The sequence below is a fragment of the Theobroma cacao genome, chromosome 9 (assembly GCF_000208745.1).
Source record: "Theobroma cacao cultivar B97-61/B2 chromosome 9, Criollo_cocoa_genome_V2, whole genome shotgun sequence".
NCBI lineage: Eukaryota > Viridiplantae > Streptophyta > Magnoliopsida > Malvales > Malvaceae > Theobroma > Theobroma cacao.
This window is the reverse complement of record NC_030858.1, coordinates 38246806-38263604: the sequence shown is the minus strand read 5'-3', so window position 1 is coordinate 38263604 and position 16799 is coordinate 38246806. Positions and strand designations below refer to the sequence as shown.

Below are 16799 nucleotides of genomic sequence, written 5' to 3'. Positions count from 1 at the left end.
GAAGGCTTTAACATGTGGTCCATTGTTTCTCTTGTGGTCCATGGTTTTCCTCATCGGGAAAGTGATTTAGCTTTGTGATGTGATGAACAATTTAACCAAAAAAAAAACTAACGGAGTAAGGAGAAAATATGGCAACCCGTGATTGGTGGATTCTGGATCATCACAGCTATAATCATAACTAGAAAAACAAAAGACAGCCTGAAAAAGTTGCTGGAAAGGCTTAAGAGTACGTGGTCGGACTGAGATGGACAGGTGCGATTAACGCGCCAAAGAGAGAATCGTGACAAAGGCTAAAACGTACAACGTTTATGTACGTTATTTTATAGGGGCGAAGGTGGGCGGACTTTTTCCATAATTGCCGTACCATGTGCACTTGAATCTGTCCTTCCTCATATGTAAACTTCCCCGAATGAGCCGAGCCTTCTATTATTAGCAAGTGACGGTGGACATCTTTTCTGTTTCCCAAAACGCCCCACCCCCCTCCCCCCCCCCCCTTCCACTTTTCTTTTTTACAGCTATTTTGTTAGGTGAGAGCAAAGCCAAAAATTCAGAGAAGAGTAAGAAGCAAGGGTCATCTGGTCAGGCAAAATATAATTGACAAAAGCTAGGAAGCCTAGTTTCGTAATTTGGCATGCAGGTTCTTCTCCTTCCCAGATACAACCCAAGTCCCCCTCCCAGTTGATCCTACTGTTTTCTGTTAACGGTTACCTCAGAATCTTGCAAGCCCCACTATCCAATTCTCTTTGCACATTCTATATTATCAAGTCCAATTTATCCAAACCCTGTATTCATAATCTTCTCCTTTCCTTCCCCAAGCCTTTTTGACGAGTTTGTTTTCACTGAAAGGCTTCCAAAAAAAGGAAAAAGAAATTGGATTCCAACAGCGCAATGAAAGGCCAGAACAAGGAAAAACTGCGAGCACTTTCACCTGATTCTTCATCCAATCCCTTTGATGTCTTAACAGAAGAGGTTGTATTGAAAATCCTTGACTATCTTGACAACGACGAGTACCCTTCTGCCAGAAAGTCGTTCTCTCTCACGTGCAAGACCTTTTACTTCATAGAGTCTGGCCACCGCAAGACTATCAAGCCTCTACGCGCTGAGCTCCTCCCGAGAACCCTTCACAGATACCCTTTCGTTTCCCATCTCGATCTCTCTCTTTGCCCATGCGTTGACGACAGCACGTTAAACATGATATCGTCAACCTGGAAAGCTACTTTGCATTCAATAAACCTATCCAGATCAAGGTTTTTCACGAATGTCGGGTTGTCAAGCTTGTTTGTTAATTGTTCGGGTCTCGTTGAGGTTGATTTGTCCAACGGGACGGAGTTGACTGACTTGGCGGCCTCAGCCATAGCAGAGGCGAAGAATTTGGAGAGATTGAGGCTGGCAAGGTGCAAGTTAATAACTGATATGGGGATCGGGTGTATAGCTGTTGGGTGTAGAAAGTTAAGGTTGCTTTGCTTGAAGTGGTGTCTGCGTGTTGGTGATTTGGGTGTGGAGTTGATTGCTTTAAAATGCAAGGGGATCAGGAGTTTAGATCTTTCTTATTTACCGGTAAGTTCAATATCCTTTTTTAAACTCTGTGTTGGTTTTTCGCCGAGAAAGCTGTGGCAAAGAACAGAAAGCTAAGCTTGGTCTTCACTATCATGGCAGGAAAGGAAAGGACAACCTGTAGTAACCAAATGGTTGTATTTTTAGGCTCTAGACTAGTGTGTTTTGGTCTTTCGGCTGCGCACTTCACTTTATTCAATCAATTGCTTCTTGTTTTGCTTCATTTGTTTACTTTCCACGATAAGTCTTGTCACAATTAGCTCATTGCAATCTGATGTTGATGTCACTCATACTTTCCCTTTGTTTTTTTCCTTTGGCAGTATGATGTTGATGTCACTGTTTTCCCCTTTTTTTTTGCCCTTTTAAAGCAAGCACTGATAAGCATGTTTGAAAAGAGAATAATGTGGTACTCGCACTACTTATTCCTATAGATTGTTTATCAATTCCTTTATCCTATCCATTTTCAGTCAATTATTCGATTTCTGTTGAGCTGCTTAGTCTATTAGTTTCTATTCTGAGATTCTTGGAGAGAAGACTAGCCAAATAACTTGCCTCAAAAGTGTCCCTGACGAGTTATTTCGTTTACTTTTATCCTCGATGGACCAGCTTATAAGCACAAAATGTTAATATTTTTGTGCAAAACAGCTAGAGAAGTTCCTATAGTAAGCCAAGATATAATTTTGATTGCAAGCGGAAAAGAGGCAATACTGTAGCACATGATTCAGTGTACTTAACTGGTCATTTCTCATGTATGCTATGGCTACTAGAATCTGCTCGTGTTGATGTCAAGACCTGATCACTGCAGTTTTTCTTTTCTTGATTCTTAGTTAAGAGCGTGGCCAATCAAATGAGAAGGTTATCGTGAAAACTTCTATGCTTTTGTACCACAGATCACAGAGAAGTGCGTCAAATCTGTCCTTCAACTCCAACATCTTGAAGATCTGGTTCTAGAGGGATGCCATGGCATTGATGATGATGGCCTTTCAACACTCGAGCAAAGTTGTAAGTCACTAAAGGTATGTTTTTTCCCTTTTGTTCCTTAAGAAAAGGTTGGCATTTTAAGCAGCCCAAGATTATTGCAAGCAGATTTTTTTTTTTTTTTGAAGGGCATTGCAAGCAGATTGAATTATAGAAAGAACATGAGAGAGTCCCTGCCAGCACCTGAAATTTTTTTGACTAGACTTTGGATTTTTTTTTCGTGTTGTATTCTTATTTCAAGATCGAAGTTTCTGCAAGCAAAAATTACATGCATGCCTCTTATGTTGAAATGTAAGAATCCGATTGATGCTAGGACTATAGAAGTTATATTCAGTTTGTCAGGTTGTTGAATTAGGTTCATATGAGTTATCCCTCAATGAGTAATGTAATTTCAAATGACAGTTTCTCCGAATTGCATATTTTACAGATGCTTAACTTGTCAAACTGTCAGAATGTTACTCACACGGGCTTGTCATCTCTGACAAATGGTGCTCAACAACTTCAGCAGCTCATATTGGCATATGGCTCTGTTGTAAGTCTGAAACTCCCTAAGGTAATTTCCTCTTATTAACTCTATATTAGTCTTTTGGCATTTCTAACATTTTGATGGTGGTGCAGGTTACTTCTGATGTAGCAAAATGCCTGCATACTTTTTCAAAGCTGCAATCAATTAAATTAGATGGTTGTCTAATTACTTCGTCAGGGATCAAAGCCCTGGCAAGTTTGCATGCCTCAATCAAGGAGCTGAGCTTCAGTAAATGCTTAGGAGTGACAGATGAGGGGCTTTCTTTCCTTGTCCAATCACACAAAGAACTGAGGAAATTAGACATCACATGCTGTCGTAAGATAAAATATATGTCTATAGACAGCATAACAAATTCATGCACCTCCCTTACTTCGCTCAGGATGGAATCTTGTAGCTTGGTTCCAAAGGAAGCCTTTATTTTGATTGGAGCACGTTGCTCGTGTTTGGAGGAGCTGGATGCCACAGATAATGAAATTGATGATGAAGGTTTTGCCTTGACCATAACCTGTTTTATGTATGAATGAAAGTCTCTGTGAATGATTTATGTTACCTCTTGCAGGTTTGAAGTCCATCTCAAGATGTTCAAAATTATCTATTCTAAAGTTAGGGATCTGCTCTAACATATCGGATGAAGGACTTGCTAATGTTGGAAGTTATTGCTCAATGCTTACAGAGCTTGATTTGTACAGGTTTGCAACTTTCCTATACCTCGAACACATTTCATACTCGCTAGGACTGACTACTGCATAAATGGGTGGTCCATCGAGCATCTTAAACTCTATGGGCACTCAATGCTGCATAGAACACTAATTTTAACAAGGATAACAATCCCACTAGACCATACTACAAAACTCTCCTGATGGTCATGCACAAGGGTCTAAAAGTAACAGGTGCTATCATGTTAGCCCCCAGATATTGGGATGCTGCTGCACTCTTCTGCATGGTACATAATATCTCCTTTCAATGTTGATATTAATGTGTTTCTCTTTTGCAGGTCCATGGCAATAAGTGATGCAGGCATTGCAGCCGTTGCTGATGGTTGTCCTGCTCTTGAGATGATCAATATAGCTTATAATGGTAAAGTTACAGATAACTCATTAATATCATTGTCAAAATGCTTGATGTTAAAAGCACTTGAGATTCGTGGATGCCCTGGTGTCTCATCAATTGGTCTATCGGCCATTGCTGTGGGATGTAAGCAACTTACTGTGCTTGACATAAAGAAATGCTTCAATATTAATGATAATGGAATGCTTCCACTTGCTCAATTTTCCCAAAATCTGAAGCAGGTATTATATATTATCATTTTCTGTATTTCTTGTGGATTGGATTATTATGGTCTAATATTGAACTAATATCGTTGTTCACTTCTTTTCATTGCAGATAAACTTGTCTTATTGCTCTGTTACAGACGTTGGGCTTGTAGCACTAGCTAGCCTCAATCGCCTACAGAACATGACAATCTTGCACTTGGCTGGTTTGACTCCAAATGGCCTAGCAGCAGCTTTGTTGGCATGTCGAGGGTTAACAAAAGTGAAACTTCATGCATCCTTTAAACCATTACTTCCTCAATCCTTTCTTAAGTACATGGAAGCCCGTGGGTGTGTGTTTCACTGGAGGGACAAGGCATTTCAGGTAAGTGTTTCCCCAAATCTAAACAAAAGCTTGATGGATCAGAAATGTTAACTTACCTAAGAAGACATGTAGTTTGCTCTGTCAATTAGGATATATAAAGGCCAAGTCAAGAGAAAACACTAAATGTGAACTTACCTAAGAAGACATTTAGCTTGCTCTGTCAATTTGTATAGATAAAGGCCAAGTCAAGAGAGAACACTAACTTTCCTACTTGCATCATTGCCCCGCAAGCAGAATATCGTTAATTTTATTTTATTAATTTGAAAGATAGATAAGCATGAGAATTGCATTTCAGTTCCCTCATTCTATAGTTATGCTGCATGTTCTGTAATGGCTTATCATCCACTAAAAAAACTACCATGATTCTAAGTATTAAGTTTATGCTGTACTGCACTGATTTTATAAGTGATTTTCAGAACTTAGAACTATTAAAATTGTCTTTAGCTGCACTGCATATTTTAGAGTAAATATCTACTTTGGTCATGCCACCCTACACACGATCAACTAGGAAGAACTCTCTAAAATTACCTTGAAAGTTGTAGACTATCTCTAAAATTATATAATCTTCAATGGAAGTAAAATTCTTTATGTATGGTTGACAGAAGGAAATGGATCCCAAGGGATGGAAGCTGCATTTTGGAAGGAGTACTGAAGTTCCATAGCTTGCAGAGGATGCACCGGTTATCTAGTCTGGGTCTATATATGTAGAGTCCATGTAGCCCAGAAGCGAAAAAAAGGGCTGAAATTATGTAATTACTTTATGTCAAAATGAGGTTTTGGCTTGAAATTTGGCAACTTTGTTACATAAATCTCGACAGCCTTAATAAAGTTTCTGCTTGGATTATTAAACTGTCAATACTCAGTCTGTCAACTTATTTATATGTGCCACTGGGAGTAGTGGCTTGGTCTAGGCTCAGTCAAATCCCTGCTCCCCATTCCCCAACTTATTAAAAAAAGCCTTCTCTAATAAATTAATTGAATTGACTTGACCAGGAAGAAACCATAAACAAACATCAAAGCATCTGAGGCAACAAGAGGCAAGTTGGAAGGAAATGCAAGCAAACGGGTCAGGCCTTTCAAAGATCAGCATTGGGCGGGCATTGATGAGTTGGAGTTAATGAGTCTGACCTCCGCAGATGGTCATGACTTCCACCGTATGTCTGATGCCCATGGTTGGCCCTTAACCACTCCACTGATGTTTTTCCTGACTTTGACCCAAAGCCTTTTGTTAGAAAGGCTTTCCAAATTCTTGGTTCCAAGACTTACATTCAACTGTTCATTATATTAGGAATAGGGACAAATACTGAAAACTTATATCGGCCTTTAAGTTCTGCAACTGGATGTGACCTCCCCTTCTATTCTTGAGCTCTGACTTCTTCTGGAGACAATTTATTTAATGATTGGCCCACTCACAGTTAATCAGAGTGGGGATTGATTTCAAAATTCGAAAAGAACAAATTTCTAGTACTAGTTAATTGATTAATTGGTTGTTCTTGCCATGTTTGTCTGATTCATGCCAATGCAAACCATTGCAGAAGAAATAAACCTTAATTTTCAATACTTCAGTAAGGACATTCTCGCTTTTCTTTTAAACCTGGCTGTTCTTCCTAAATTGAAGCTGAGAAAATGATACGTATGATTACTAAAAACTTCTATTGAAAACTGGAAAGCATAGAAGAACAAAAAGGGAAATACACAGGATTGAGAATGCAGTCTTCTCTGTCTGTCATCGGTACAAGAACTGGATTTCATGTTACAATTAAGACAATGCATCTAGAAAGGAAAACCCAACAGTGAAAGTAGACAGACAACCCCAAATGCAGAAAGTTAACAAGTTGGGACAAAACATGTGCCCAAGCTTCATTGTTTCCAAAACTGTATGGGAACACATATTGCAAAGAATGACGAAGAAACTAAGCCAAAAAATTCTATTGAAACAGTGAATCCCATTGGTTGGGAGTCCAGTCTCGTAATCCTCAAGAATTCGTACCATGAGGTTTTCCATAACAAGGACGCGATCTGGATAGGCACTGCCCCATTTACACGTTCAGAGTCTTACTCTGAGGCTGATGCTTCTTCTAGATTTGCAACTTGCAAAGACTTTTCCAGGGTCACTGCAGGAAAAAAAAAAAGACACATCTCCTTGTAAATTATATAAGACAAGAGTTGGTTTTCACGTCAGCTGCGTCTTCCATTGTTAAAGCTCGTTCCAAACAAGAAATGCTATTGGTTCATTATACGTGCAATACTCAAAGTAAAATTTTGGAGTAAAATTCGGGTTTGAGGGTAAATAAAAAACCGGTTACCCCAACTTATTTATGTATTGGTATATATAATTAAGACATTATAATTATGAAATTAACACGATAAGATAATTTAATACAGATAATCAAAATAAGTTTTTAAAAAGTTTTAATGAAATGACAAATGTCAAACATCTGATTAATATTAACAATAAGTAAAACAAGATTTAATCAGTATTAATATATATATAATTATGTAAAAGATAATTCGAAATTATATGCATTAGGCTCAGATAGAGTACGAACTTGATTATGGATGATTGTTATTATGAAGGTGGGTTAATAAGTTATGAAGAAAGAAAAAATGAGCTTACATTACATTGCATTACACTAGGTACCCTGTTAGATAGATTTCATTATCTCAGCGTCAGCCGCCATCCAGTCAAACCCACGAGGTTTGACGGAAAAAAACATAAACACACCACCCTCTCCAAATCCCACTGTCTATATTTTCCACGGTCAAACTTTCCTTGTGCTTCCCAGAAACTCCCTTCAGACCAAAAGAAAAAGGAAACTTGTGTAAGACGTGACCAGTTTCTCTTCTTTCATTTGCTTTCTGCCCACATCATATATCAGCTCCACCTTCCGTCTCCCCCTAACTTTCTTTCTTCTTATCTCTCTCTCTCTCTTTCGATGGCTTCCTCTTGTAGCAGCCTGGATACGTCCGCCAATTCCCACCCGCAAAACGCCTTTAGTTTCTCCGCACATCCCTTCATGACGACCTCTTTTTCTGACCTCCTGGCCTCCGGTGGTGCCGACGATGAAAACCCTTCCGCCACTTTCGATGGTGGCGTTGATGCCAAGCGTGGAGGTGGTGGTGGGTTGTCGCTGTCCGATCGGATTGCGGAGAGCACTGGTTCGGGTGTGCCTAAGTTTAAGTCACTTCCTCCCCCTTCACTGCCTATCTCTCCCCCTCCCGTGTCTCCTTCCTCTTACTTTGCTATCCCGGCAGGTCTGAGCCCAGCTGAGCTTTTGGACTCTCCTGTTTTGTTGAACGCTTCTAACGTATGTATCTTTTACATCCTCTGCCCTTTTTTTCTTTGATTCTGCTTTCCAGCTTCCTGTATCCTCTGGTTAGCTTTACCAAAACTTTGTTGACTTGAGCTTTTTCGTTATCTTTGAAATGAAAAAAGGTTACAGATTTACTATCTTTGGATTTTTACTGGTTTCTCGGAAACCAAACAGAGCATAAAACTTATCTTAAAGCTTTCCTTTTGTTTCATCTGTTTCTGTTGCTGAAATATTGGGTTTGTTTCTCTTGCTTTTGTTTGTCTGATTGAACTCTGTTTCATGGAGTTTTCCCTAACTTTTGTTTTTTTTTTTTGGCTTGTTTTGATTGATGGTGCTTGTGATTCTTATCTTTTTGTTTTACGTACAGGTTCTGCCATCTCCAACCACTGGAACATTTCCGGCTCAGGCTTTCAATTGGAAATCGAATTCTGGAAACAACCTGCAAAACGTAAAACAGGAAGACAAGAACTACTCTAATTTCACTTTCCAAACCCAGCCAAGGCCAGCCACCTCTTCATCAAGCATGTTTCAATCGTCAACAAACACAATTCAGACTGTATGTAATTATTTTCAATCAGTTCAAGTTACAATTTTCTCTTTGATCTTTTTAAAGATTATTTTTCTTCTAACATTTTGATTGAATTTATTCCGATTTCAGGCACAACAACAAGCTTGGAGTTTCCAAGAGTCTGTAAAGCAAGACGATTTTTCCTCAGGGAAGAGCATGGTAAAACCTGAATACACTCAGATGCAGAGCTTTTCCCCTGAGATTGCCAACATTCAAGGTAACTCTCAAAGCAACAGCGGCTTCCAATCGGAATATACCAAATTCCAGCAGCAACCTCAGTCAATTAGAGAGAACAGAAGATCAGATGATGGATACAATTGGAGGAAATATGGACAAAAACAAGTGAAAGGAAGCGAAAACCCACGAAGCTACTACAAGTGCACGTTCCCCAACTGTCCCACAAAGAAGAAGGTTGAAAGGTCTTTAGATGGGCAGATAACTGAGATAGTTTACAAGGGTAGTCATAACCATCCTAAGCCTCAGTCCACTAGGAGATCATTATCATCTTCTTCATCTTCCATTGTTATTCAGACTTCGAGTGCTGCCAGTGCTGAGATTCCGGATCAGTCATTTGCAACTCATGGCAGTGGACAGATGGATTCTGTTGCAACCCCGGAAAATTCCTCTATATCAGTCGGGGATGATGATTTCGATCAGGGTTCCCAGAAGAGTAAATCTGGAGGAGATGAGTTTGATGAAGACGAGCCTGAGGCCAAAAGATGGTAGGTTTTATTTTCTTATGGTAAAAGATTTTTTTTTTTTTGAAAGGCATGTTCAAAGATTATTAACATAGATTATGATATATTGTTGACTGTTTCTGCTGAACTAACATCGATATCACTTGCTTCCAGGAAAAGTGAAGGTGAAAATGAAGGAATTTCAGCCCCTGGGAGCAGAACTGTGAGGGAACCTAGAGTTGTGGTTCAAACAACCAGTGACATTGATATTTTGGATGATGGATACAGATGGAGAAAATATGGGCAGAAAGTGGTCAAGGGAAATCCAAATCCAAGGTAAATTTCAGCTTCATCGAACTGTTTATACCTTTCTTAGAACTTTTGAAATATGTGCTCTTTGTTAAAATTCTAGAAGTAGTATTATATTAGCACTGTGAGTTTTATATACCGTTTCTTTCCATTCAAGATTGTTAACATTCGATCATCTATTATTCTCAAACGTATCATCCATAGGATGCCTTAGTTTTTATATGCCTCAAAAAGTGGGTTCTGTCTCTGTCTGCCTTTTGGATTGCATTAGACTCCTTCCAAGAAAGATAAGCTGTAGCTTTAAAGTTTCTTTAGTGGGGAATGCTTCAGTTTTGGCACTCCTGCCTCTTGTTTAAATACCAAGTTCCAGGCTGCAATCTCTTTTTGGTCTTAAACTTTGGAGTCCTCTGTTTCTTTATTGGTTTTGGAGTGCTAACTGCTGGTGCTTACAGGAGCTACTACAAGTGCACACATCCAGGATGTCCAGTGAGAAAGCATGTTGAGCGAGCATCCCATGATCGTAGGGCAGTGATCACAACTTATGAGGGGAAGCACAACCACGATGTCCCAGCAGCTCGCGGCAGTGGCAGCCATTCTGTCAATAGACCTTTACCAGACAACAACAACAACAATAATTGTAACAACAATGCAGCAATGGCAATAAGGCCATCAGCTGTTAACAATCACTCTGACCATTCCGTGACCAACCCTCTTCGCAGTTTGAGGCCACCGACAGCCGAAGGGCAAGCACCCTTCACGCTGGAGATGTTGCAGGGGACTGGGAACTTTGGATTCTCAGGATTTAGCAACTCCATGGGGTCTTTCATGAATCAGCCACAACACGTGAACAATATGTTTTCCAGAACCAAGGAAGAACCAAGAGATGAGGTGTTCATCGAGTCTTTACTATGTTGAAATTCGCTCCGACATAGAAAGGTTTTGGACTATAGAGGGGAGTAAAAAAAAATCACAAGAATAAAGAGCTCAGGTTCATTTAATTAATTGCATTCTGTTTGTTTGTTGTATATTCCACAGTATTGGTTTTTGTATATTCAGATTGAGTATGCTAATAGGAGCCGCCTGTAAAAGTTAGTATACCTATTTTTTTATTGTTTTGGGGCCTTCCTCTGTACTCCAGACAAGAACAGGAGAGAGCCCCAAATCATTTGCCTTTTTTTGTATCACACATCATAGTGATCCACTTGCTTTGGAAAATTCCTTTTATATAGTAGACGAGATTGAATACTGCAGTCTGAATCCCTGCAAGATTGTGCAGTTTTTATGGACTTAATATGCAAACTCGATCTTCCAACAACTTTCCAAACGAAAAGGTTCATTTTCATACGCATCCTTTTTGCTTCCCACCTCCCAGGCCGGCAAATCGCAATCAGGACTCCAGGTTTTTCACATAGCTAATTAGCAACATGCAATCGTCATTAGTTACATAATCAGAATTTTTAATTGGAGGTTTGAACGAGTCAAAAATGTGGAGCTGGGGGGTGGATTTCTTAGTGAACAAGTTAGTCAAGGTCAACTTGCGTACGAATTTCATGCCATATGGGTCCCTTCCCGGTTGCTCCCTTTCCAGGGCAGTCGAAAATGACCATTCCATCCTTTGTCGACATTATCAGATAAACTGAATCAGGACATTTTGCAAAGGGCAAATGAGTACGAACAGCAGCAGCCGCAGCCAAGGAGGGATGTGGTGGTGGTGGCGGGACATTTCCGTGGTGCACACGGTGCATTTAAAAGGAAAATTGATGGCTGATGGCCCCCGCAGGCCACCACCGACCTAACAATGCCTATCTGTTTAGTGTCTTGTTCCTTTTAATCCATTTCTTAAGCCCTTGCTAATCTCATCATTGTGAAATAGTTGAATGCAGGGTTAGATCCCAACCATTCCCAACTTTCAAGGTTAAAAGGCTTCTGCCTGGCTTTAACAAAGCACAGAATGTGAAAGCAATGGCCAATTGGCAACAGGCACTGTGCTATAACACTTGTTTATGTTATAAATACTGTCCCAATCACGAATAAAGTATTTGCAATTTAACAATACATAATATTTGGTCTCATGCAACCATTTATGACAGAATAGAAAATCCTTTTCTAATTTCTATAGAATAGAAAAATAAATAAGTTTTGTAATTTTATTTATAGGATGAAATAGAATAAAACTATAATGAAAATTTTTGCTTTGTGACTATTCTTTGTTAAAAAAATGAACTTAGTATGTTTATTGGATGAATATAAATAATAGATTAATATTAAACTCGTGTTACTAAAAGAAATTATTTCACAAAATAACATAACGTAGAAATCATTATTTAATGGAAATAAAATAAAGAGAATAAATGAAAAATAAGTTTTTTGTAATTTAGTTTATAGAATGAAATAGAGTAAAAATATCATGAAAATGTCTAGTTAATAGCTATTCTTTGTTAAATAATTTATTAGATGAATATAAAGTATAAATTAATGCTAAACTTGTGTCATAAAAGAGAGATTTATGGTATGTTTTGTTCACGTCATGATATAAATATGAATAGAATCATTAGTTTGTGAAAATTAAATAGGAAGGGAATAAATAATTATAGAGTGAATTAAAATATAAATATTATGAAAATGTTTCATTTATAACTATTCTTAGTTGAAAAATGAACTTATAATATTTATCGGATGAATTATTAAAAACAAATTAATACTAAATTTGGATGAGAAATTAAAATTACAGTACGTTTTGTTGACGAATAATATAAGATATTAATATTATTAAGAAAAATGAAAAAAAAAATCTTTTAACGTAAGAAAGTATGACACATCGTCGTCGTCGACTAGTAGCCAGCTGGACACCCACCTCGTACCAAAACGTCCCATGCGAAGACACGTCAGATTCCCATTTTACCCTCCGATCCTTCTTTTATTTTCTACTCCTTATCTTGTATTTGGCGCCAAAGCATTTCTTTCAGTTTGGTTTGATTCTTTATCAGTTTATCTCTAGTTCCCGCACCATGGATCCCTTCGCGCTGAAACCCAACATCCTGAAGAACATCCTCGTACGCATTCTTTCCTTCGGCGTCCTCATCTTCGCTGTCCGTTTCGCTTACTTCGTCGCCATCAGGGGTCAATCGTGCGTGGCCGGCGACGACTTCTGCCTCTTCAACGTCCGCCGCGTTTCCTCCGTTCCCGTAAAATCTCAAAAGGGTATTGATTATTACTCCTCCGTTTTTCAAGATTTGATCGCCGAGGGATTTCTTTCTCCCACTTCGAAGTCACTCTGCATCGTCGAGACGCAGACAGGGGAGGAAGTCCACGCCTTGAAAAGAATCGGCGTCTCTGAATCCATCGGGATTTCCAAAAAAGCATCGCCACCGTTGATTTTACGTGGCCAAGCGTGGAATCAGCCGTTCAAAGGGAACACCTTTGACTTCGAGTTTTCGAGCGGTTTGGAACGGTTGGGTTCCCCTGTGGAGTTGGGTTCGGAGATTTGTCGGACGCTGAAACCTGGCGGGTTCTTGGTGGTTCACAAGACGGCCAAAGACGCTTACAGTTTGCAATCATTTCTTGATCTGTTTAATTGCTTGAGATTGATCAGGTCTCGTGAAACCGACGACCCTGATTCTTCCACTACAATCCAGGAGATCGTGATGAAGAAAGAGAGCAAAGAAAGGCAACATTCACCTCTCGATGGCGATTCAGGCGGAAAATGTTCTGTTCGAGAGTTGAGACGGGAAATAATCCGAAATGCGGAGCCTTTGATCAAACAAGAACCGTTAAAACCATGGATCACATTGAAAAGAAACATCAGAAACATCAAATACTTGACTTCAATGGTGGACATTAGCTTTAAACGGAAGTATGTGTACGTAGATGTGGGAGCCAGAAGCTATGGATCAAGTATCGGGAGCTGGTTCAAAAAACAATATCCGAAACAGAACAAAACCTTTGAAATTTACGCTATTGAGGCAGACAAGGCATTCCATGAGGAGTACAAGATGAAGGAAAGTGTTAAGCTATTGCCTTATGCGGCATGGATTAGGAATGAGACATTGTTTTTTGAGATAACCAGGGATCCCAGAAAGAAAAATGCAGTGGAGAAAGGTAGAGGAATGGGGAGGATACACCCGGTTCAGTCATCAATTAGTTACGTGGAGGACGTGGACAAGGTTCAAGGGTTTGATTTAGCAGAGTGGTTGAAAAATGTGGTGTCTGAGAGAGATTTTGTGGTGATGAAAATGGATGTGGAGGGCACTGAGTTTCATTTGATGCCGAGGTTGATTGAGACAGGAGCCATTTGTTTGATTGATGAGGTCTTTTTGGAGTGTCACTACAATAGATGGCAGAGATGTTGTCCTGGCCAGAGGAGTCCAAAGTATCAGAACACATATGATCAATGCGTGGACTTGTTTGATTCTCTTAGAGCTAGAGGAGTTCTAGTGCACCAGTGGTGGTGACCAGTAATCATTGATTTTGTATAAGTTGTTTTTTTTTCCTTATATATTCCATCTCTGAAGGAGCAATCCACCGATATTTGGTTTTCCTCTTCTGCTACATCCTAAATGGAGATTTTAGTTCTCCTGGAAGTCAGATTTTCTTTAAGTTCTTTTGATTCAATAGTTTCTTTTGATGAGGTCTTGATTAGGTTGGCTAGGTGTTGGCAAAATTTGATAAGCACCCTAGCTTCTGCTGGTTCAATCAATTGGTTTAAACGCAAATGCTAGTACATGATGTTTGCTCATTTTTTTATATCTTTCCCTATGCCATTGTCATACTTGCAATGCAGCATACATTTACAAGAAATGCAGGTGGCCCTTGTTGGAATTTGTAACCATTTTTATGAGGTCCTTTACTAATTTGGGTGATTATAATAAACCGCATGTGAGCTCTGCATATATGACATGATTCCAAGCCTGCCTGGAGACCAGGCAAGAACATGAATGCCTCCAGGTGAGGGACATTGGATGTGATTTGACATATGTTTACTATGAGCATGTGGAGGTAAAGAGCAAATAAGATTTCATAGCTCAGCCCCTGCACCCTCTCCCCATTACAAAGACACGAACAAGTGGCGGTGCACATGGAATTTGGGCATCATGTTTAAAAAGTAGAAAAGATTTTGAAGCAGATGCTGATGACAACTGAAACAATGTTGATTGGACGAAGCAGCCGAGCATTTAACTCAATGGTAAGTGCATGTATTCCTTTGTTAAAAGAGCTAATTTGAATCTCTCATTTGCTAAATCGAAGAAGAAAATGATTTGGCTAACTGCAAATATTTTTGGTAATTGTCACAGATTGATGAAGGCATGCCATGTTGGCTCCCAGGATGACAAGTATGATCAGTTTGAATGTAACACTGGATGTTGAAATTGACTATTTGGCCCAGGTTTGTGGAACAAGTTGATTTGTGGTTGGTGACTATGGTGACGAAAATAGGCGTTGAATTTTAAGTTGGATCTTATTGAGAATCAATTAGACGCAAGTTTTGAGATTTCGATTAAGGGAAAGGCAGGGCTAGCCTCAAACATTCAATGCAGCGTTTGATAATAATGTTGAAATATAATATTTTTATTTTGCCGACAACCAACAAGCATTCGAGTCATTGGTGGAAACTGCATTAATTTGCATATTCGAACACTTTCTGCTTCTTGAGTCAATTTTTTTCTGTCAGATTTTGTGGCTAGAAAAATGCTATGATGCTGCTCTCTATTCAACTTACTCTTTAACAAAAGCCTGAGATAAAAAAATTTACATCGTCCTGGTCAGATACTTTCTATTCTTTGCCTTAATTAGAGAAATTTGTCAGAACTAATTCACTGCAGAAAGATGCAAAAGGTGTGAATTTTTTTTATATTGATTCAAAAGCTGGATATCAGAACTTGTGCCTTTCCGGTGAAAGAGAACCTGGGTGTAGTTGCATGCCTTGAATTTCTGTCTGAAAGCAAACAAAGATACGTCATTTCTCATCCGAATATATATCTACACCACGTTTTTCAGACTAAATGTCGTGAAACATAAAACTGGGCTTAAATGTAAAGAAGTTGAATCCTCAAATCCTGACAATAATCCTTGTACCCCCAATGTTTCTTAATTTTGTTTTAGAGTTGAAGTTTAGTGTCTCAGGCCAAATCTTGAAGATTAGATCGCCTCCCCGATGAGTTTGACATGTAGTTTTGGCTCTGATTCTAAAAAACCTGATGCGTGTTTGCACAAAGTTTTACAACTCGTCCAAAATCAACGTGCAAAATGGAAATATTAATGCTTCATTTGCCATCGCCAATCTGCGTCAACCAAATGGGATTCCTCGTACTCTATCTCTTCCTTTCACTGTCCTCCGTTGGTTCCCAAGGGGCTGAACTGAAACTGAACCCTTTTAGATCCCCAAAAAACAGAAGCAAAGCCTACTTTTTACTGCTTCAATTAATGCAATGATGGAATACTAGTCAGGTTGAGGGTGGTTCAGGTATGGACACATGCGGATCAGGTACCCTACACGTGCTATGCCGTTGGTCAGATCAATTCAAAACCCTAAAGTTCCACGGTTTGGAGATGACCATCTTTACTTCTCTATCCCTCTCTTGTTGCTGCAGCTTTCCATATGCATCCTCCTCAAGCTCTTTGGCCAGCCCTCTATTGTTTCTCAGATCAAGATAGTAATTAAGCTGCTCTATTTGTCCTTATACTTGTCTAATTGCCCTCTTTCCATCAGTTTTTTTTTCCTCAGTCTATCAGTTTTTCGTTGTTTGAGAAATTTACTTTTGAAAGCAGCCTGGCAGGAGGCAAGGCGGATACTGCAGCAAGTTTACTAAGCTGTGATTAAATCAATAGAGAGAATGCTTATGACCTTGTTATCTTTGGAAGGCGTTATGATGATTCATGGTCGATGCATGAGGGACCTCAAGAAATGCGGTGAGCATGACATGTCAGGGAAAGTCGAGAGAATCCAAATCCTCTATCCCATTCTATGTCCAACCCTTACGTGTTGTGGTTTTTATTAGTGATTAATAATGCTCTGACCAGCCGTAATTAGCATGAAAAGGTTTTAATTAAGTTTGACTTTTGAAGTGTGGAGTATGTGATGGGATGTCTGAATTGCCTTTATTTCCTCCCAATCCAAGCATCTTGCACGGATAAAAAACAAATGAGGAGGAAATGTTGATCATTCCTTTCAAGAATTTATGATTAGTGTAGGCTCTAGCCAGCTGTAGATAATATATTCGAATCTATGGCTAAATCCCTAG

At 39.2% G+C, this 16799-nt stretch overlaps 3 protein-coding genes across 6 annotated transcripts; all 3 read left to right on the top strand.

Moving 5' to 3' along the window:
• Positions 511–5549, top strand: LOC18591048 (F-box/LRR-repeat protein 3). Of its 4 annotated transcripts, none has more exons than XM_018127723.1 (8): positions 511–1557; positions 2445–2570; positions 2960–3085; positions 3151–3544; positions 3618–3747; positions 4053–4347; positions 4442–4693; positions 5299–5549. In XM_018127723.1, exons 1-8 carry the CDS (start codon positions 889–891, stop codon positions 5353–5355), a joined length of 2049 nt encoding a protein of 682 aa, XP_017983212.1. In that variant the 5' UTR covers positions 511–888; the 3' UTR covers positions 5356–5549. The 4 variants fall into 4 exon arrangements, with proteins under 4 accessions (XP_017983212.1, XP_007017019.2, XP_007017015.2 ...); XM_007016957.2 differs by having other exon boundaries at positions 514–1557; positions 2984–3085; positions 5296–5549; XM_007016953.2 differs by having other exon boundaries at positions 515–1557; positions 5296–5549.
• Positions 7452–10814, top strand: LOC18591046 (probable WRKY transcription factor 33). The gene is made up of 5 exons (XM_018128012.1): positions 7452–8001; positions 8375–8563; positions 8666–9297; positions 9427–9588; positions 10014–10814. Exons 1-5 carry the CDS (start codon positions 7630–7632, stop codon positions 10474–10476), a joined length of 1818 nt encoding a protein of 605 aa, XP_017983501.1. The 5' UTR covers positions 7452–7629; the 3' UTR covers positions 10477–10814.
• Positions 12312–14097, top strand: LOC18591044. The gene has a single exon (XM_007016948.2). The coding sequence runs from the start codon at positions 12372–12374 to the stop codon at positions 14010–14012; it is 1641 nt and encodes a 546-aa protein (XP_007017010.2). The 5' UTR covers positions 12312–12371; the 3' UTR covers positions 14013–14097.